At 50.7% G+C, this 20,264-nt stretch overlaps 2 protein-coding genes across 4 annotated transcripts; one reads left to right on the top strand and one right to left on the bottom strand.

Annotated features, from left to right (window-relative positions):
* Positions 1 to 90: 90 nt before the first annotated feature.
* On the top strand, positions 91 to 7,187 carry Fndc8 (fibronectin type III domain containing 8). 2 transcript variants are annotated; one of them, XM_004870636.3, is made up of 4 exons: positions 91 to 426; positions 3,713 to 4,085; positions 5,883 to 6,105; positions 6,838 to 7,187. In XM_004870636.3, the coding sequence occupies exons 1-4, from the start codon at positions 218 to 220 to the stop codon at positions 6,873 to 6,875; spliced, it is 843 nt and encodes a 280-aa protein (XP_004870693.1). In that variant the 5' UTR covers positions 91 to 217; the 3' UTR covers positions 6,876 to 7,187. The 2 variants fall into 2 exon arrangements, with proteins under 2 accessions (XP_004870693.1, XP_004870692.1); XM_004870635.3 differs by having other exon boundaries at positions 98 to 426; positions 5,883 to 6,119.
* A 1,284-nt stretch (positions 7,188 to 8,471) lies between these two features.
* Positions 8,472 to 17,173, bottom strand: Nle1 (notchless homolog 1). 2 transcript variants are annotated; one of them, XR_002391183.2, is made up of 13 exons: positions 17,096 to 17,154; positions 16,820 to 16,963; positions 15,461 to 15,678; positions 14,444 to 14,523; positions 13,229 to 13,305; positions 12,989 to 13,086; positions 12,480 to 12,672; positions 11,783 to 11,918; positions 11,603 to 11,649; positions 10,796 to 10,994; positions 9,512 to 9,671; positions 9,353 to 9,423; positions 8,472 to 8,828 (listed from the first exon to the last, which is right to left on the bottom strand). XR_002391183.2 is itself a non-coding variant. In XM_013067775.3 (13 exons), the coding sequence occupies exons 1-13, from the start codon at positions 17,111 to 17,113 to the stop codon at positions 8,816 to 8,818; spliced, it is 1,458 nt and encodes a 485-aa protein (XP_012923229.2). In that variant the 5' UTR covers positions 17,114 to 17,173; the 3' UTR covers positions 8,472 to 8,815. The 2 variants fall into 2 exon arrangements, 1 of the variants encoding a protein (XP_012923229.2); XM_013067775.3 differs by having other exon boundaries at positions 10,792 to 10,994; positions 17,096 to 17,173.
* Between the last annotated feature and the right edge of the window lie 3,091 nt (positions 17,174 to 20,264).

Here is a 20,264-nt window from a genome sequence, read left to right as displayed (position 1 = left end):
TATTCCTCTGGCTCTTGGTCGACTACCACTGCATTGTGACCCTCTGATCAGGGGAGGCTGGCCCCCAATTGTTACACTCCGTGATGATTGTGAAGTCAGCCCCTTGCAGCCCACCCCACCCACAGTAAAGGTGGGCTTGCGGCTCCTGCAGCTTCTCTTTCTGTCCTGTTAGCTGGCTTGTTCTGCATGGTGCCGGCTGTGGTCCCCAGCCACCCAGATGGCATCCGAGGCACTCTGTAAAGTGGGGGATGGGGAGGAGAACACACTGAAGAAGGAAAACCTCAATGTTATGAATGCGTTTGATCAACTGCCAAAGCCCTTTCCAAACCCCAAGTTTATGAACCGGACCATCGCTACCAAAGGATGCCCACTTTCCTCAACTGGCAATTTGGCTAACTTGTCGGAGGCAGATTCTATCGATCTCATGTAAGGCACAAGAGTGGTCCCTGTCTGTTTAGGGCTGCAGCTAGGGTGGGGAGAGAGACTCGAGGACGTGTTTCCTCCTTAACCTGTCTAACTTGGTCCCTGGGCCCTGGGGGAAGAGCATAGTGCAGATTGGACCCATCTGTGTCCCTGAGCCCCACATCAGCTCTTGGGGCATTTGGGCTTCGCACTCCAGGAAGCTTTTCTGGATGAATCAGTCTGCCCCAACCCCGCCAGGGACTGGGGATCATACTCAGGACCTTGCACTTGGGAGGCAGGTGCGGTGCCACTGAGCTAAATCCCCAGCCCAATTAGTCCGTTTTCTTGACAGGGCTCCTTATCCTGCTTGCCTGGCTAGGTCCTCACCTCTGAACCCCATGGCTCCTCTCCCTCCCTCCTCCCCCTTTGATACTGTCACCTGTCTGAGGACGTGGTCCCCCACCCTGCCAAAAGCCTGTCTGCCTTCCAACTGGGGTTCACTGTTCTTACCCAGTCAGGTTTTCCTTTACTTTATGCCACAAAACTTACACTGGCAAGCTGTCTGGCCCAGTGTTAAGACCTGGGAATGTAGAGCTGGGAAGTAGACCCTGCCTTCCAGGAGCATCCAGTCGAGTGGTGGTGTTAGGGTAGCATGGAGTGCCATCAGGCAATGAGGGTGACGCAGCCATCGTCAGGCAAGTGCTATGCCAAGCCACCCTGAGGGCCCAGCAGGGCTGGCTTCAGAGGGGCCTGGCAAGCTTGGGGGCTGAGAAGAGGCTCCCTGGAGGAAGTGAGCAGAATCTTCAGGGAAGACTGGTGTGGGGCGATGCGGGCTGAGGAATCATCTACAGGGCAGTATCGATACAAATGCACTCATAGAAAGGGCCTGTGCTTAATCTAATGCTTGGCCGTCTCTGTCTTGAGACTGTTGATTGACAATTTTGAACCTGAGCCTCTACATTTCGATTCACACTGGGCCCCGCAGACTATATAGGTGTCTTGATGATATGAGAGCCACGTGGTGTCCATTCCCCAAGGAATGTAAGTAAGGTATGACTCAGGTGACCACTGTTTGTAGGAAACTTCATGGTGTAGTGAAAAAGCCTCAGACAAGGAACCCAAGTTCAAATCCAAGTTCCACCTTAGATGTCAGACAGAGGATGTGTCCCGCAGGTGGCTCCGTGCCTTGGTGGTCCTCTGTGCTCACCTCAGCACCACCATTTCCAATAAGTGAATCTGAAATATAGATCCATTTGGGCAATAGAAAACATAAATGGTATCCACATCCAGACCTTCCAGCCTAAAGATGTCCCCCTGAAGGGGGAATCATTTATTCCAAAAGTGCAAGGACCAGCAGAGAGGTGTGGGCAGATCAGGATTTCTCCAGAGAAGGCTGACGGCCTGCAGCTTGGGGAGGAAGACTACATCCATGAAGTGAGAGGCTGAGCTGGACTGAGGGAGCCATAGACTCTGGGCTATGACCCATTAATGGGTCGGGAAACCCTTCAAGCTGATGGATATGATAAAAATTAATTAAAATAGAATCAGAAATTTCAGAGCACAGACAGTAAGAATTGGTTTTTGAAACTTTTTAGTTACGTGTGTATGTCAGTGGATACTAAGTAGCCATGCATTATGTATTTCTTACTTTAGGTCAGGGTGAAAAATGGTTTGAAAGCCAAACTTTTTGGATTGGTGACTTCATCAGTAAAAAAAATTTTAAAGAGCAGGGAATCATGTACCAAGTTTTTCTTTGTAACTGGAAAGAACTGGTAACAGTATAATTATCCATGTAATGGAAAACTATAAAAAAGTTAAAATGATTTAATCAGAGCTACATATATTAATGTAAAGAAATCAAAACACAACACCAAGTGAAAAAAAAGCAAGTAGCAAACGGAAAGGTACTGAATAATCTTTTATTTATATAAAGTCTACAAACATGCAAAATAATGGCTTTTGCCTAGGGATAACATACATATGTAATAAGACCCGAAAAACACACAGTGCATAATAGAAAACTTAAAATTTAGTCTACTGGTTACCTGAGTGGGAGGATGTAGAGTGTAGTGGAGAGAAGCATCCTAAGACTTTTAACTATACTGATTTTTTTTTTCCTTTTTTGTCCTGTGGTGCTGGGGAGGGAAGCTAGGGCTTTGTGCACACTAGGCAAGCACTCTACCACTGAGTGGGCACCATCCCCCAGCCCAAGATTCCACTTCGGGAGCTGGATGAGGGCTAAACAGAAGTTTAGTATATTATTATTATTTTATGGTACAGGGCATTGTACCTAGTGTCTTTGCACTGAGCTACATCCCCAACCTATTTATTTATTTACTTAAGGCAGGGGCTCGCTAATTTGTCCAGGCTGGGCTCAAACTTGTGATTCTATGCTTCGGTCTCTCAGTGCTGGGATTACAGGCATGCACTACCACACCTGGCTTAGTATATTATTTTTGATCTCTCTCTCTCTCTCTCTCTCTCTCTCTCTCTCTCTCTCTCTATATATATATATATATATATTTTTTTTTTTTTTTTTTTTTTTTTTTTGAGATAAGGTCTCACTATGTATTTCAGGCTGCCCTTGAACTCACTACAATCCCCTTGTCTCAGCCTCCTGAGTGCTGGGAATATAGGTGTGCGCTACCACACTTGGCCAATATCTCTATATGTTTAAAGTATTTCATAATTAAAAAAAAATCAGAATGAGTCAAACCTTGTGGTGCATGCCTGTAATCCCAGCACTTGGGAGGCTGAGGCAACAGAACTGCAAGGTCACCCTGGACTGCATAGCAAGACTGTCTTAACAAAACAAAACAAATCAGAAGAACAAGGTTTTTCAAGGTTCACCCAATATATATATATATATATATATATATATATATAAAACACAGTGCAGATTATTAATTTATTAGTAAAGCTCAATTTATTGTTTTTTCACTAGATATCTGTACAAATTTTTCCACACTCTAGTAAATTGCTATAGCCATCCCCTGGGGAACTTGTACCCCACTTTGAAAGATTTAAAATGTTTTAGCTGTTTTCTAATTGTAGTTCTTAGAACTGCATCAGAATCATCTAAAGAGCTTACTAAACCTGCAGTTTCCCTTGTCACAAACCAGATGGGGACCAGGAACCAAGAATCTGCATTTTTAGTGAGCTCCATGATAGGTCTGATCCACTGCTGCAGAACAAGAAGGGTGTTCCTAGCTGTTGTGAAGCAGCTGGCAGGGCCGGCCCAAGGGTCCTAGGGCTGGCTGGGCTGGGGTGGTCTCCTTTATCTGACTCACCTGTTTCCCTCTTGCTCCAGGAAGCCGATGCTAGTGGAAGACTCCGAGTACAGCTCCAATGACACCAGGATTTCCCCCATCTCATCCACCTTGTTGAACCCTGTCAAATTGGCCGTGACCCAGCCCAACAGCAGCTTCTTTGCTGGACTGCTGGAGGGTGAACTGAACAAACTCACCTTTCCCTCAACAGCCAATAACAAAGCCAAGGAGGGGGCCCTGGCCCTTTGCCCCTGCCCATCTACAACCCAAATGGTCTCCGGGGGCCTGGCGGACCTTGAGAAATCCAAAATAGATAAACACACCTCCTCCACTCACTCGGAATCCTCCATGGTCGTGGATGTGCCCGAGCCTCCCTTTATCTGCGAACATACCGTCAGCGATTCCACAGTAGTGGTGCGTTTCCTGCATCCATGCACTTAGCAAAAGCTTACTGTGCTAGCACTGAGCTGAGCTTGGTGGGGAATGTGAAGATGCTGCCTCCTGACCCGGAGTTCATGGTGTAGGAAGAGTGAGAAGGAGGCTATCTGTAATGAACTCCACTGCAAGACAGGAGGGGTCAGCGCTGCAGGAAAGAGTGAGATGGAGTGCCACCAGGAATTCGGAGGGAAAGAAACATTACTTCCAGCTGAAGGAATAAGCTTGGTGGCTTCTGGTAACATTTTCAGGATTTGGGTCACATGTAGATGGAGAAGGAAGGCATTTTGTGAAAGGGCTGAGCCCACCTTGCTGGTGGGGGACTGTGAGAGGAAACAAGAAGCAGCCTACTTTGTTCCCAGGTCCTAATTCAGGGCTTCGCGTGTATTCATAATCCTCCAGATCACCTATATCTGGTCAAAACTGAGACTCCTTGGTCTCATCCCTAGAATTTTCTCAGTGATGAGATTTGCCTTGCTAACAAATTCCTGCATGAAGCTGATGCTATGGTCCCCAAGTCCAGCAGGGCAGCACAATCACGGAGTATGGGAAGAGGGATGGAGGGCAGTAGAGGGGGAAAGTCAGTCTGGAGCCATTTTCCATAGTTCATCCAATGTCCAGCTACTTGGTAGATTTTCTCTGGAAGCAATAGGGAACAGCTTTGTACTGGGCTTTATATCAGAAAATGGATTTTTTTTGTTGTTTTGTTTGCATTGCTGGGGATCAAATGTAGGACCTTGCACGTGCTAGACAAACTCTATCACTGAGCTGCTCTCCCAGTCCTGGTGGATGTAATCTGAGCTGGATTATAGTAAGATAAATCTGGAAGGTCCATTGTTGGATGGTTTAGGGCAGTGATGGCAAACCTTTTAGAAACCAAGTGCCCAAACTGCAACCCCAAGCCCACTTATTTATTGCAAAGTATCTGATGCTTGGCTGCTGGGGTGACTTGGCTTTCGTGCCGACAGAGAGCTCTGCATGCCTGCTGTGGCACATGTGCCAGAGGTTCGCCAGCACTGGCTTACAGCAATGTTTCTCAGTGTGGTCCCTAGACAGGGGAGACAGGCTGTCACATATCAACTTGCTAAAAATTTAAGTTCTCTTCTCCTTCCACTACACTTGTGTCTACAGAACCAGAAACTGGGGTGAGGGGGACAGCAGTCTGTTTTGTTTTGGTACCAGGAATTAAACTCAGGGCCTTGTGTATGCCTGCTGAGCTACATCCCCAGCAGCAATCTGTTTTAATTAAGTTCTCCCAGGGTATTCTAATGCCACCAAAAGCTTGAGAACTTTTCTTTCCCTCTGAAATACCAGTGGCACTTGATCTGAATCTTTCCTGGCTTAGGCAGAGGAGAAACTGGAAATGAGACTGGACAGTAGACAGCAGACCCAGGAATATCCAGTTATGAAACTTCTCTGAGAGCCTTAGGCAGGCTTGGCAACCACTGTTGGAGTACAAAGAGTGTGAACTCTGGGGCTATGGGTTTGAACTTTTGTTGTCATTTAATTGCTGTCACTTGGACTGTAACCCCTACCTGCATAAGGTGGACAAGACAATCTCTAAGATTCTTAACTAACATGGACAGTCTGGAACACATATGGAATGAGGTGTAACCTATGGTGGGTGGGGACAGCCATGCTGTGGGGCAGCTGTGGCCTTATGCCTTCCTTCACACCTGCCTGAGCCCCGGCAGGAGCAGGGGACGGGAGGGGTATTCTGACTCATGCTGAAAGGACAGGTCAAGTCTAAGGAAGCCTCCGGCCTTCTCTCTCCAGATTTCCTGGATCTATGCCTTGGGCAAGCACCAGGTCAGTTTCTACCAAGTCCGGTTACAGGAGGTGACCAAGACGAAAGACAATGAGTCGCCCAGGGCAAAAAACCGGTCCTGGATCTTCAACGAGATCTCGGGTACCACTGTCAAGCTGATGGACCTGAAGCCTAACACGAACTACTGCCTCACCATCTGTGCAGCCAACACAGCTGGGGAGGGGAAGTGGTGTAAGCCCTACAAAGTGAGCCCTGGGAGAAGGGCCCAGGCCCAGGGGGAGAGGTCTGAGTCCAGGGAACCAGAGCCAGGGAGGCTGGAATCCCCACAGACCCCCACCTCTTCTCCTTGCCAGCTTTCCTCCTGCCCGGGCCAACAAGCAGTAATTCCAGTCTGCTTTCTTCAGGAAGGTTTAAGGATAAAGCTACTCTAGGGCCCACCAGGAGTGCAGCTAACTGCATTTCACAGTATCACTATAACCCGAAGGCTTTGGGTTCTTAACTTATTGCTAATAATTTTGAGTGGGCCAGGAACTGAGCGAAACAGAGAAAAGGCTATAGGGGGAGGATAATGGGAAACTCCTGGGGTGGGTAAGAGCCTAGGGGTGAAGAGAAGCCACATATAAACAACCCTTTGGATAGAAGAAACTCAGTTGGGGAGATGCAGGTTTGAACCATGCCTCTTTGGACCTGTTTCCTCCATCAGTGACTGGGTTGGATAAAGCACCTATGAGCCCACTTAGCAGACAAAAAGACAGTGATGATGACAGAGATGAAGTGAGAGAGCCAGGCTTGGGTCTGGGAAGGAATTCAGAGAGGTTTTCTTTTTTAATGCTGAGGGGTTTTCTTTGTTTTTGTTTTTTTGGTGCTGGGGATCGAACTCGGGTCCTTGCACTTGTGCAGCAGGTGGCAAAACCACTGAGCTAAATCCCCGGCCCTCTGAGGGGCTTTCTTGTCTCACTTCAGTTTGCAATCGTGGCCAGGGACTTAAGCAGCTTTCCTGAGCGCAGCCCTATCCAGATCACTGTGAGGCGCAGGGAGCCCCGGCGGAAGACTGTGTGCATGGGGCCAGAGGACATGAGGAAGCTGGAGGATCTGGAACACCTATCTCCCTACTAGCAGAGGGCCCAGGACACTGCTTGTCTGCCATCAGCCTTAGCCCTCAGGCATCAGAACCTTGCTGGAGAACCACTGGCTACCCTGACAGCTCAGGGCCTGGCGGTACTGGTACCAGAATGTCACCCCTGGGCCAGGGCCAAATTCACCCGGAGACACTGCAGCTCCCCAGCCCCATTAAAGGACTACAGGTCATCCAACACCCCTAAGTTCTGCTTCCTGCTTTCGGACAGCCTCAGCTGGGCCAGCTGTCATCCACCTCATAGCTCCTGCCAGGGCCAAGTCAGGATGGGTGGCGGGGCAATGGGGACACTGCCACCACCTGTGGCTTGGCTCTGCCATCACTCCTGCCCTGCGGGGCAATGAAAACACTCTTTGCAAGGACAGACAGCACTGGCAAGTGGATGTGGTGGCAGTGTGTAGATCAGCACTAGGTCTGAGCTCTAGAGGGATGTGGTACAAAGTCCCTAAACTTTGGGGCAGGGTCTGCTTGGATTCTTTTTTTTTTTTTTTTTTTTTGGTACCAGGGATCGAACTCAGGACCTTGTGCTGTGAGGCAGGTGCAGTGCCACTGAGCTATATCCCTGGCCCTCTGGCCGCTCCTCTTACTTTACATGAGAGCATGGACAAGTCACTTGAGCTTCTTGGGCCCAGGTAGCTCACTAAACAATGATTCGAGAAACTTCCAGGTCTGGGTGCAGGGTTAGTGTGAGCACAGCAGAACCAGGATCTGGTACCAAGGAGCTCAGCAACTGGTGGCTCCTTGTCCCTCACTGCAGAGACATGCAAGGCGGAGGCTGACAGCCACGGCCAGGTGAAGTGCCAATTATAACAGGACAGATGTGAGTACGGGAGGATAAGGGACCGGCAGAAGTGCCACACCCTGAGCACTTCCTCAAGGACCGTTTGGAGGCCTAATGTGTGCATGTGATACCATGCTTCAGTCAGCACCTGGCACAGGAGAAAGCAGAGGCAGAGTGTGCACAAGGCAAGGTACTGGTCAAGGGCCCAAGGAGGACCGAACGGTCCATTCATGACCTGAAAGTTCAAGGGGTAAAGAATAGTGCCCCCATCGCATCATGCTCACACCTGCAAGAGCTTCACAGCACTGCCCTCACCACTGCCACCCTGGTCTTCTTCTCCAGCCTGAGAGCCCAGCACAGCGCTCAGCGTCCAGCAGGGTCTCCACAGGTGTGGGGCGAGAGGCCGAGCAGGGCTGGTGGGCAGGACTGAGCACACCCTGTGCTGTGCAGTGCTGGAGCCCTTAGTATGCCTGAGGTTCCACCCCTAGCATACTGAACTCATTAACAGTGCTACAGACCACGGGCAGCACAGCCTCACAAACACTGTCCAGCCCTTCCTCTCCCTTCCAGCAAGTCAGTATGGTTTGGGGGTCATCCTGAGCAAGGGAGGGGGCCAAATGGATTTAGCACAGTCTTCAGGTAAGCCCTGGGATTCTAGGACACAGAATTGTAACTCAAACACAAAACATAAGTAATTTATTTGGGCACAGAACCTGGGGCCTGACCTGAGCACAGGAGGAGGCAGGGCCAGCAGTGGAAGCCCACAGAGCCTGGCACTGCACCCCCATGCCCCACTAGTGAGGAGCACAGTGGTGCCCACGGCCGAATTCACTGCTAACTTCTCTTGACTGATCCCACCTCTGGGGCAGGCCACAGCCATGGGACCCATGGGGAGACTCCGAGGGGGTCTGTCCAGGACTGGAAGCCACCAATGGTGGGGCAGGTATGTCCACTGCCACCCCGGCCTTTGCTCTGTCGGCCCAGGCAGCTGGAAGAGGCTGGGTCCAGAAGAACTTTGGGAATTTTCATCTCCTCCATCTGCGGGGAAGGGAGAAATCAAGATGGGGATCCTGCCATGTAATGCCAGGGGCCCACAGCGTACCTTCAGATCATTAAAAGCCTGGCATCATCCCAGAGGGACGAGCCTTTACAAGCACACAGAGCTTTAGGTCTCGAGTGTTTGTCCTCCTACCTGGGATCCTCCTGTCTAGGAAGGCTCGATAATCCCCAAGAGACAGGTTAACTAACTTCTCCACAACTGCACACTCAAAAGCAGAACCCGGACCTGAACTCAGGTTTCAGGACTCCAAAGTCCACTGCTCTAAGAATGACTGCCTTGAGCTGAAGACGCGTCCAGCCCGGGAGAGCGGCCTGAGTGTCTGGGTCTCCAGCATCCCTGCCACCTGCCCACCGAGAACCTGGCTGCACAGACCTTCAAGACAGAGAGAACACCAGGGAAGGTGCCTCGGAATCCCCTGCCAAGCGGGAAAGAACACAAACAGGGACCAACAGACTCCAGGGAGGGGCAGCGGAGCACCCCAACCAGCCCAGCCCACACTCACATCCGGAGGCACTTGTCCTTGCCGCCACTCGCCACTCGCTGGCCATCTGGACTCCAGTCGACAGCATAGACCTAAAGGGGGAGAGGTGGGGCAGTGGAGTGGCAAGGGGAGGAGGGCTAAGGACAACCCCAGACCGCTCTGCCGCAGCGTCAGCCCCACCTCATCTGCATGGCCTGGCAGGTCTGTGGCCAGCTTCTGGGCCTTCACGTCCCACACCTTCAACGTGCTGTCACTGCTGCCGCTGACCAGCAGCCGGCTGTCGGCTGACCACGCAATCTGGTACACGGCGGCTACGTGGCCACGCAGCGAAGCCAGGTACCTGGGCCAGGGAAGATGGTGACGGCCATCAGATGTTCAAGCAGGTCTCAAGGGTCCCCCACGCCATCGCAATGGTTCCTAAGCTCAGTTGCCAGTTAGAATTCCTGGGAGCTTTTACAAAACCACTCTGCCTGGCCAGGCCCACCTGCAACTTTCAAGTCAGTCATCTAGCTGGGACTTTTCCCTACAGCTGCATGCTGGAGAGGAGCCTGGGTGTACCAGGGACTCCTATAATCCCTGTGACTCCTGCAGTCCTAAGCCGCAAGGCTTCTCGGAGACTCAGTTTCCATCTTGTTGTTGTAATGGCAAATAAAACCCAGGGCCTTCACATTGAGCTACATCGTGAGCCCTTTCTATTTTGAGAGAGGGTCTTACTAAGTTGCCTAGGTGAGACTCAAACTTGTGATCTTCCTGCCTCAGTCCCCCAAGTCCTGAGATGACAGGAACATACCACTGTGCCTGGGTAGTTTCCTTATTTATAAAAAAAAAAAGAATTACTTACTTCAAAGAGTTGCTAAGCGAAAATACACAATGCTTGACCCATCAGTTTCCCTTCAGGTCCTACAAAAGCTTCCCTTGCTCTTTTCTCTTCTTGTGTCTACCTTTGCCTCTCCTTCAACCCATTTAACCCCAAGGACACTAGGCCTCCTCACCAGAGCTTCTTAGACCTTAACTGGAAGCAGAATCACCCAAGTGTAACAGGGTGTCCTATAATCCCCATGACCTTACTACAATGCAGATTCTGATACACAAGGTCTAGGCTGGGGACCACGACTCTCCATTTCTATCAAGTTCCCGAAAATGCCAATTCATCTATCTGTGGACCCCACTCTGAGGAGGGCAACACAGCAACTGCAGCACTAACCCAGCTATCACTGCATGCCTGGCCATTGCTCTCCTTCAATACGGAGTGAACTAGCATTTTCAGTGCCCACTTAGTACTAGTCCTAAATATACCATCTCACTCATCCTTGTAACTGTGCTGAGAGGCAGGAGGTCCATGTGACACAGAAGAGGCAGAGACTCAGGAAATCCAGGCACTAGCCAAGGCCACACAGGCAGTAGGTGACATCACCTAGCTCCTTCTGCTGCTTAGAAAACAGACCCACCCCTCAACTCACTTGCCTGTTCTGCCATCCCACAGCTTGATGGACTTGTCAAAGGAGGCACTGGCCACGATGCGCGAGTCGGGAGAGAAGAGCACCTGGTTGATGAGGGCCTGATGTCCTGTCATGCGTGCAAGGGGCTTCTTGTCCTCTGCCGGGGCCCACAGGAACAAGGTGAAATCATCAGAGCCAGACACGAGCCTCTCCGGGCCCTGGCCCTGGGGGAAGCAGAAAGCACATTGTGGTGGACGTGGTCAAACAACGATCACGCACATCAGGGACAGAGGCCAGGGCTGGAGGAAATGGGGCCTCACCTGGCCACTCACTCACATGTGACCCCCAAAAAAGCAAATACTGTGTGTACATGTGGCATGATTTCTAAGATACATAATTACAAGACAGGATGTGGGTCGCGTATTTGTAGAAGTATGTGTATATGTACATACGAAATCTCTGCAAGGAGACACAAGGCACTGGTAGCACCAGATGCCTCCAGAAGGAACAGCTGGCTGTGCAAGAGATGGGAAATGTTTCATGATCTGTCTTTTTGTATTTACAACTTACACTATGTGAATGTGCTCCTCAACAAACTAAACACAATTTAAAAAGCAGTGCCTGGAATGTAATAAATAAGCAAATAAAACACAAAATAAAATGCTCCCTGGCATTATAAGACTGGATTGCAGATGAGCACAAGCATGAACACCTTCTTCCGGGAAGGCAGGTTGTGAGCAGGAGTGAGAAGGGAGCGGTGCGCAGGGAGCGTGGAGAGTGCTGCAGGGATAAGCGGAGGGACAGCTGGGATGCTGTCAGGGCACACACTCACCCGCACAAGGCTGTACCGGCTCAGTGCCCTCTCCTTAAGCTCCTGCACTGTGTCCAGATACCAAAGGAGAGACGAGAAACGACAATGGATGAGAATCCAACACAAACGGCTAAAACCTCCGGTATGCTGGAGGACCAGCTCCTTCCCAGGCAGCCCTCTCCCCTCCTTCCATTCACTCACAGGAACCCCGGAGGTCTTGGGCATTAACTGTGGCCTCAGCGGGCTCAAAGGCCCCAGTACGCAGGGCATAGTCAGTGCTGAGTGCCATGGTGTTCACCCAGTGGCCGTGGCCTTGAAGAGTCCGGCACAGCACACCCTAGGGTAAAGGAGACAGATCAGACACACACACCCATCCCTGGGGCCAAGTCAGACAGACAGACAACCCCCCCCAGCACCCTAAGGCAGAGGGAGATATGTCAGACACACATACATCCCACTCTCCACCCTTTGGGAGGTCAGCCCCAGAAGATGCGTGGCGTGGGAGAACCAAGACCCATCTGTCTTGCTCACTGTGACCTTAATCAAATTGCTCCTGAGGCCCAAGTCCCCCCTCCATTTGTGACATGAGACCACTGGCCTGTTTCACAGAAGAGAAGTGTACCAGAAAAAAAGTGCTTCCGCCAGATAGGTTTGGGCTATGGTGGGTTGCAAAAACTAAACAGGCTTCCCAAAGCAGGACTTCCCAGAGCTTGACTATGCAATGGGGCTGCTGGAACTCTCCCAACCACAGAGCTCCTTGTTCCAGAAGCACCTCCCCAAGTAGGCTCCCAGCACACACTCAGGAAACACCGGACTCACATTTGCCACCTGCCCTCCCTGCATCAAACCCTGCACCGTGAATTTGCCAGCCTGGCTTCTGCACCCTCCCAGCTCTTACATCATGGGCCCTCCAGACTTTGATGGTCCGGTCCTGGGAGGCAGAGTACAGAAGCCCATCCCCTCCCCACCGGAGACAGGTGACCGACTGTGTGTGCCCGGTGAGGATGCGCTCACAGCGGCCTGCAGTTGTGTCCCAGACTCGCACACTGGCATCCTTGGAGCTGCTGGCCACGTAGCGGCACTCAGGGTTCCTGGTGCAGGGAAAGGAAATGTGATCTTACTTATGACCTGGCAGTGCCTGTCTGCCCACCTCACCTCCCATTCCCAACTCAAAGGCCAGGGACAATCTCTTGACAGCTTCCTGTCCCCACGATCTGGCTGCACTACAAGGTGGTTCTCAGGCCTTCTGACAAGCAGCAGGGCAGGCTGGGACTTGGAAGGCCTCGTCCTCCACCTGGCAGCATCTAGATGCTGACCTCGCCCCCCAGGGAAACATAACCACACTGAGCAGGGAAGGAGGCAGCTTCCTGTCCCCCTTTTTGGCTCAGCCTGGTCAATGTCACTTACGCTTGGAGGGGCTCCCAGCTCAGGCCTGTGATCCACTTGCTGTGGCCGGCGAGGGTCCTGCCCACCTGGTTCCCTGTGCTTGGGTCCCACAGGAGAATCTAAAGGAGAGAAACTCACCAAATAACCCTCTGTAAACTGTCACACCAGAGGTCCCCTAGCTACCCTACCCCATCCCACAACTTGATTCTGAACTCCCAAGGGAGATGTGGGTCCCTGCCTAGTTATCCCAATAGTACCTACCTGGCCATTCTTGCAGCCAGAGGCCAGCTTCTTGCCATCTGGGGACCAGGATATGCTAAGGACCCAGTGTCTGTGTCCTAAGAAAGCAGGGGAGGGAGAAAGGAGGAACCCCATCCATCTTCCTCTCTGGACTAGCAACACAAGGGACACTGCAGGCACTCCCTAACCAAACCACACGAACAAGTGGAAGAACAAAAGGAGAGACACTGAGGCTTTCTAGGCTGAGGGAGAACACACCCAATTCCTAGGACTGCGCATCCTGTCGCACAAACAACATTGTCACTTTCTAAGAATTCCTTAAGCGACACAGTGTAAATCAGGGCTGCAAATACAGATTAACATTCGCGGGGGATTTTACAGCAATCAAAAGAAGAATACAGAGTAGACCAGACATAAGCAACATACTTCAGGTGACAATGACTCCTATCACCCCAACACAGGACTGCCTGGTTGCAAGAAAACAAGCCTAGGGTTCTCAATGATTCTACATTATTGTGAGCTGTATTTCATTATAGTACAATGTAATAATAATAAAGCATGCAATAAACATAATGCACTTGAATCATCCGAAAACTATCCGCCTTCACTGGTGGGTGGAAAAACTGTCTTCCACAAAATCGACCCCTAGTGCCAAAAAGGTTGGGGACCTCTGGTGTAAAAGGTTTCCACACGTCATTCCTTGTCACTCTCAAAACAGATCTAAAATAGGGAACAAAGTAAGAATTATGCTCACTCTCCAGATGTGAAAGTTGGGGGACTGAGATTCAGGGTCCATGCCCTGGACACAAATGTCGCTGGCTAATCTATGATACAACAGTGATTCTCCTAGTGTGGTCCCCTGTCCAGCAGCATCAGCACACCTAGTGTATTAGACCCACTGAAACAAACGATCTGGGAGTGGGACCCATCAATCTGTATTTTGACAAGGCCCCTGGGTGATTCTGATGTGCGCTGAAGTCTGAGGACCGCTGTGGCAGAGGCTGGACTCTGCTAATGGGAGGTCAGCCTCTCCCGACAGCCCCACACTGACTCTGGTCCAGTCTCTGCTTGTTTGTAAATGGTGAGGCGCGTGGGTCTCTACCTAGGCAAAGACGGCAGTGAACTGGATCTTAAGGGGTGGAATCAGCTCTAGATCTCCCCAGGGACTAATGAGCTAGGCGAACCAGCCACCTGCCATTGCACTGCGACCGCCTAAGTGGCTAGAGGCATACTGACCCTTGCATGTGAAATGTGGTGTCTCTGTGCTGAGGTCCCAGAAGCGAACAGTAGTGTCCCCAGAGCCACTGGCCAGGTACCTAGGGAAGAGAGGTCACGACTGCTGCTGAGGCCACTTCTCACTCCCACTTCAGTGGTACTGGGAATTGAATCCAGGCAGCACCAGGCTACAGCCCCAGCTCTTTTTATTTTGAGATAGATCTCACTACTTGGCCTTGACCTTGACCTTCCATTCTCCTGCCTCACTCTCCTCAGTAGCTGGGATTACAGGAGTGCAGCACTCTGCCCGGCTTGTCCTGTCCTTTTTTTCTTTTTGGTATGGGGATTGAACTCAGGACCTTGCACTCGTGAGGCAGGCAGCGGAACCACTGTGCTAAATCCCCGGCCCTCTCCTCTACTGATAGAAATAGTAACCAACTTTTTTTGGCAGAGCCATGCTAGGGATCAAATACAGGGCCTCTTGCATGGGAGGCAGGCATTCTATCACTGGGTTAGATCTCCAGTCTTGTGAATAGTTTTCTGTTTTGTTTTGGTTTTTGGAAACACGGTCTCACTGTGTAATTCATGCTGGCCTTGAACTCATGATGATCCTCCTGCCTCAGCCTCAAAGTGCTGGGATTACAGGCATGCGCCAGAGCACCAGGCTATGAAGGTTTTTAACCTTTTCATACCCCCAAAGGATTGTGAGAAGAAATGAATTCCAATTTCACAGGGAAATAACAAACTTGGAAAGGTGAAGTGACTTGTCCAAGTCATATAACTTGGGAGGGGTAGAGCTGAGTCTGCAGGTGGAATCTCCTGAAATGAAGTCCAGGAAGGGCTCTTGTAAAGGTAGGTATCCTTAGTCTATAGGGACCAAACCCCAACAGCGAAACCCCTACTTGCAACCTGAGCCTAGAGCTCAAGTCTGAGATAGGCAGCCCAAGGCCCCACTGATGGTAACTCCGGGCAGCTCTCCCCTCCCCAGTCAAAGGCTGTACCCCTCAACCCCTCCCACGATCGCGCAACTGTCCTTACTTTCCTGTGGGGCTGAAGGCCACAGAAATGACTGCTTCGCTGTGACCCTCTAAGGAGCTGGTGCAGCGTGTCACGGCCCGGACCCTGAAGATAGCCTGTGGCTGGTAGATGATGTCTAGGACCTTCTCTGTCTCCACTGCTTGGGATTCCAACGTCTTCCCCAGCGAGGAGACAATCTCAGCATCGTGGACATAGAACGCCAGGGGCAGGGGATCCTCCTGGAGGACAAGGCTAAGGGGCAGCTCTTCCACAGAAGGGTGTGCAGAGGACACCTCTGCCCAGGTCACTCCCCACAGAGCTGTTCCAGGGGAGGCTGACTTCTTTTCAGCCACCCTGCTTGGGATAACCCCTTGATTCCCCATTAGGCAAGACCTTTTTAATCCTTGAAGAGCAATCTCAGGACATTTATGTGACATGAAACCCTTTATCTGCATTTCATAACAAATCTGGGAAGTAGACATTAATATTCCCCACTTGATGGATAAAAAAACAGGCTCAGAGCAACTCCTTCAATGTCCCATTGCTAATGACTAATTTAGGTTCTTCAGTGTTCTTCAAAAAGAACAGTAAAGTCCAGAATTAGGGTTAGCATATAACGTTATGCAGTGTTTTCCAAACCACACCATGCTTATCTGTGTAAGAAGCAGCCAAAAAGCTGGTTAAAAATGCAGATACTCTGGATATATAAGAAATGCCTGTGGGATGAATTACTGAATCAGGATTTGAGTCTAGGATCCCTTAGTCCTAAGGTCACAGAATCATAGTTTTCTGCTAATGGTGAGATCCTCTGATATCACCTCATCGCTTGCTCTACAAGTCGGGCTTAAGATTTGAGTTAAGATGAGCACAGGGAATTCATCCATCCATCCACTCATTCATTTGTTCATTCAACAAACATGTGTTTAGGTTTGGTTTGGGTCAGGTGGGGTCCAGGAGCTTCATTTTAAGGCACCTCTCAACAGACCGCAGCGTTTCACAAGCACTGGCTTAAAAGTTAAGAATACGGGGTTTTGAGCCTGAGGGATTTTGGTTCGAGTTCCAAATCTACATCTACTGCGTAGCACTAAGCTAATAATTTAATACTTTCAGGCCACGCCGTAACACGGGGATATTAGCGTCCGCTCTTGCGGGCTGTGACTAGGGCTGAGGGAACCACCGCACTCAACGCGTTCAAAATGCTGCCTCTCCGCAGCGGGACCTGATGGCCAGAGTTAAAGGTGCTTCTGCACTGTTTCCGTCTCCTGTCCTTCCTGGGAGGCAGGTGGGGGACTCAGGCTAGGCGGACCGCCCACGTTCCTGAATAGGGGGGACCTAGAACCCCAGACCGTCGGTCTCCCGGTCGGCCCGGGGCCCGCTCACCTGCGCCAGCAGCGCGTTGCACACGAGCTGCAGCCGCTCGGGGGTGATATCCACCGGCACGTCGAAAGGGGAGCCTAGCAGCTGCCCGCCCTCATCCTGGAACTGCACCAGCAGCCGCTGCACGTCGTGCGCCGCCGCCTCGTCCTGCGCGAACAAGCGGGGCGGCCATCAGCCCCGCCACCCAGCCGCTAGGTCCTCCGCTTCGCCTCCCTCCGGCCTGTGGGACCCGGCCCGGCTCCCGGCCTTGGCGCCCCTGCCCCATCCGCTCACACCCACCACCACCTCCGCCGCCATCCTGCGTCCCCACGTGGAGCAAAAAGGTTCCGGACGGGCAGAGCGCCGCCTCCCTGTCACGGGGGGCTGCCGATGGCCACAGCGCCCTCTCGTGTTCGGAGGAGAAATCATGCCGTGCCCAGCCTGTGGTTGTGCCCTGTTAATTCTTTAATTCGTTAATTCCTGTGTGCCTAGGATGCAGTCCCAACAGGGGTTCTTCATTTCATAGAGGAGCAAACTGAGGAGCTGAGTGGTTAATTAATTTTCCAGACAGAGGCTAATGGCCTGTGGTCCAGGCAGCATCACCCCGCAGGGGTGGCTTATAAAGCCAGGAACCAAGTTCTGGGCCAAGGGAAGAAACAATTATTCTTTAAGTGGATGGGTCCAATTAATAATAGTTGATGAGCACAGAAACAATCAATCTCTACAGTTATCAAAACTGTAGAGAATAAGAATCATGGTAATGGTAGCATCGTGCCAAGAGATGCAGAGGGAAAGGGGGAATGGGGAGGGGTGTAAAAAGAATTCCGAGTATGTGTTACATACATGTACCAGTTCCCCAGGATGAGTGTAATCATTATGTACTGCAAAAATGGACTACAAAAAATGACAACATTGTGTCAGGCAGGGTTCAAAGAGGGTTATATACGTAACTCATTTAATTCTTACAACAACCCTTCTCTCCCCGTGTTACAGATGAGGAACCGACACAGACAGCAGTGAACATGAGCTTTCTTGTGGGACACCTGGGATATCCCACAGCAACTCTCCTGTCCCTGGCTCCCCATCCCCAAGCAGTGCAAAGCTCTGTCATTTCTGACACACCAACAAGTGTGGGTCTGTTCTGTCCAGCGCTATGGTTACATTGAATGACACAGAGTCATTGTCACTCTCTGTCTCCATTCCCATCCCCTCTCATCCATTCTCCATGCAGATCTTTCTGATCCCAAACCTGATCTGTTACTGACTTTTCCCCCTAATTCCCTGGCATGACTCCCTTACAGGCAGGAAAAAACCAGGCTCCCTTTTAGGGTCCGCTCAGCCTTGTAGTCTCCAGCCACCTTTTTTTTTCTTTTTTCTTTTCTTTTTTTTTTGTAGCAGGGATTGAACTCAGGACCTTGCGCTTGCGAGGCAGGCGTTGGAACCACTGAGTTAAATCCCTGGCCCTCCAGCCACCTTTCTTGAAGATCAAATCCTGCTGGCATTTTCTGGGCTCTTCCTGAATCCAGGCCTTGGCACATACAGTGTTCTCTGTCTGAGACAGTTAGGGACTGAACCATGTACCCCCAAATGCATAGGTCAAAGAATACAGGTCCTATAAGGAGATGATAAAGGTTAAGTAAGGTCATAAAAGTAGGACCCCAATCAGACAGAGTTGATGCCCTCATAAGAAGAGAAACAGACTTTAGAGCACTTCCCTCCTCCTTCTGCCTCTCCCTCTCTCTCCCTACTTCCACCTGTGACCAGAGCTCACACTAAGAAGGGGCTCTGTGACCCAAGAAAGTGGCAGTCTTCAAGCAAAGGAGAGAGGCCTTACTGGAAACCAAAACTGACGGCACTATGATCTTGGATTTCTTAACTCTGGAGCTGCCAGAAAGTCCATGTCTGTTGTTTAAGCCTCCCAGCCTGTGGAAGTCTGTTGTGGCAGGCTAAGCCACCAACCCGGAAACAGTTCCTCTATTCTTCCAGTCTTTCCTTACATATTCGTTCATTCATCCACCCATCCAACAAATGTATTGACCACCTGCTCTCTCCCAGACATTGTTCTTGGAACTCTACTTATATTAACTAATTTCTCACTCAGAGACACTTTCTCCAAAACATCACATTTTCCTGTTTTGTGTTTTCAAACATTCTAGTATTCCTCATATTTAGAAATCACAGATCCATGCAATTGTTCCATTCATTCAGTTAACTAATATTACTGAGCACCTAGTATGTACCACACACTATTATGGACACTTGGAATATGTAAGGGAATTGGACACAAATCCTTGGCCTTGTGAGTGTTCTCTGCTTCCATTATCATTCACAGTTCCTGGTACATACAAGATGCATAAGAAATGCTTGAGGAATGCATTACTGAATTCGGAGGTTGAGGCAGGAAGATTGTTTGAGCCCAGGAGTTTGAGGGCAGCCTGGGCAACATACCAAGATCCTGTCTCAAAAGAAAACATATGTTAAGCTGAGTCTTATGTTCAGCAGGGCAGTACCACCTGTTGAAGATCACATAACTATGTGTCCACGTGTCCGGAGTCATAGAGAGGAGCATAATCTAGTGTGGGTCACCCCACTTATGCATCTTCTTTAGTCTTTTTCAGGTAAATGTAGAGATATATAGGGAATGGGGAAGAATAGAGGTGAATGGAGCAAAGCATCAGCATGAAGAGTTCATTCATTCATTCAGAAAACACACATCAGGCACCGACTCTGCCAGGCCCTCTTTCCCCAAAGGAGCCAAGCTGCCAGAGCTACTGTCCTTGACATCGGGGTCAGGGGGTGGGGGAGATCTTGGACTAGATGTGGAGATCCCAAGAGGCAGGAGACTTGGCTGAGTCCAGTGAGGACAATCTTGTAACTATGCTTTGGGACCCCTCTGTTGGCTGAAGAGAAGCAGCATCTGTCCCCCGACAGACCCTTCTGTGATGGTGAACGCACTTGCCCAGGAAGACCCTCTTCTGATAGGGAAAACTGCTGTCCCAGGAGTGTTCCCTGTGAGTGAGTGGGGGTGCAGTTCTTGGTTTCCAGCCAAGGAGATTTCAGTCGGATGGGGAGAAACAGAGTCCACCCTCTGGGAGCCACCAGTCAGACGCGGTGGCGGGGGGCGGGGGGGAGTGGACTAGTAGATTCAGGCACAGAGAGGGAGGGCAGGGGACAACACGAACACCCAATCAGCAACTGTCTCATGCTGCACCAAGGTAGCAAGTCCCATTGGTCTTTCTGAAAAGCAAGGGGATTTTCAACACCCGAATGTGGGAGGTGCAGGTTGAAGTGTTGGGAGCAAGTACTGATCCAAAAGAGAAGGAAGTTTCCTCCCCCTCGCTTCCCCTGAGACATTTCTGGAAGTCTCCAGTTGGTTGGGGGCCTGGGCAGCTGCTCGGTGTCCAAGTCCGCCTGCCCCTCAGCTGTCACTCTGCTCCCAAAATAGTAGGGGAGAGGGGAGGAGGTTGTT

This window comes from Heterocephalus glaber, unplaced genomic scaffold, assembly GCF_053883595.1.
Source record: "Heterocephalus glaber isolate CG9 unplaced genomic scaffold, H.glaber_assembly_v1.0 deba00001564, whole genome shotgun sequence".
Lineage (NCBI taxonomy): Eukaryota > Metazoa > Chordata > Mammalia > Rodentia > Bathyergidae > Heterocephalus > Heterocephalus glaber.
This window is presented reverse-complemented; position numbering and strand designations above follow the sequence as displayed.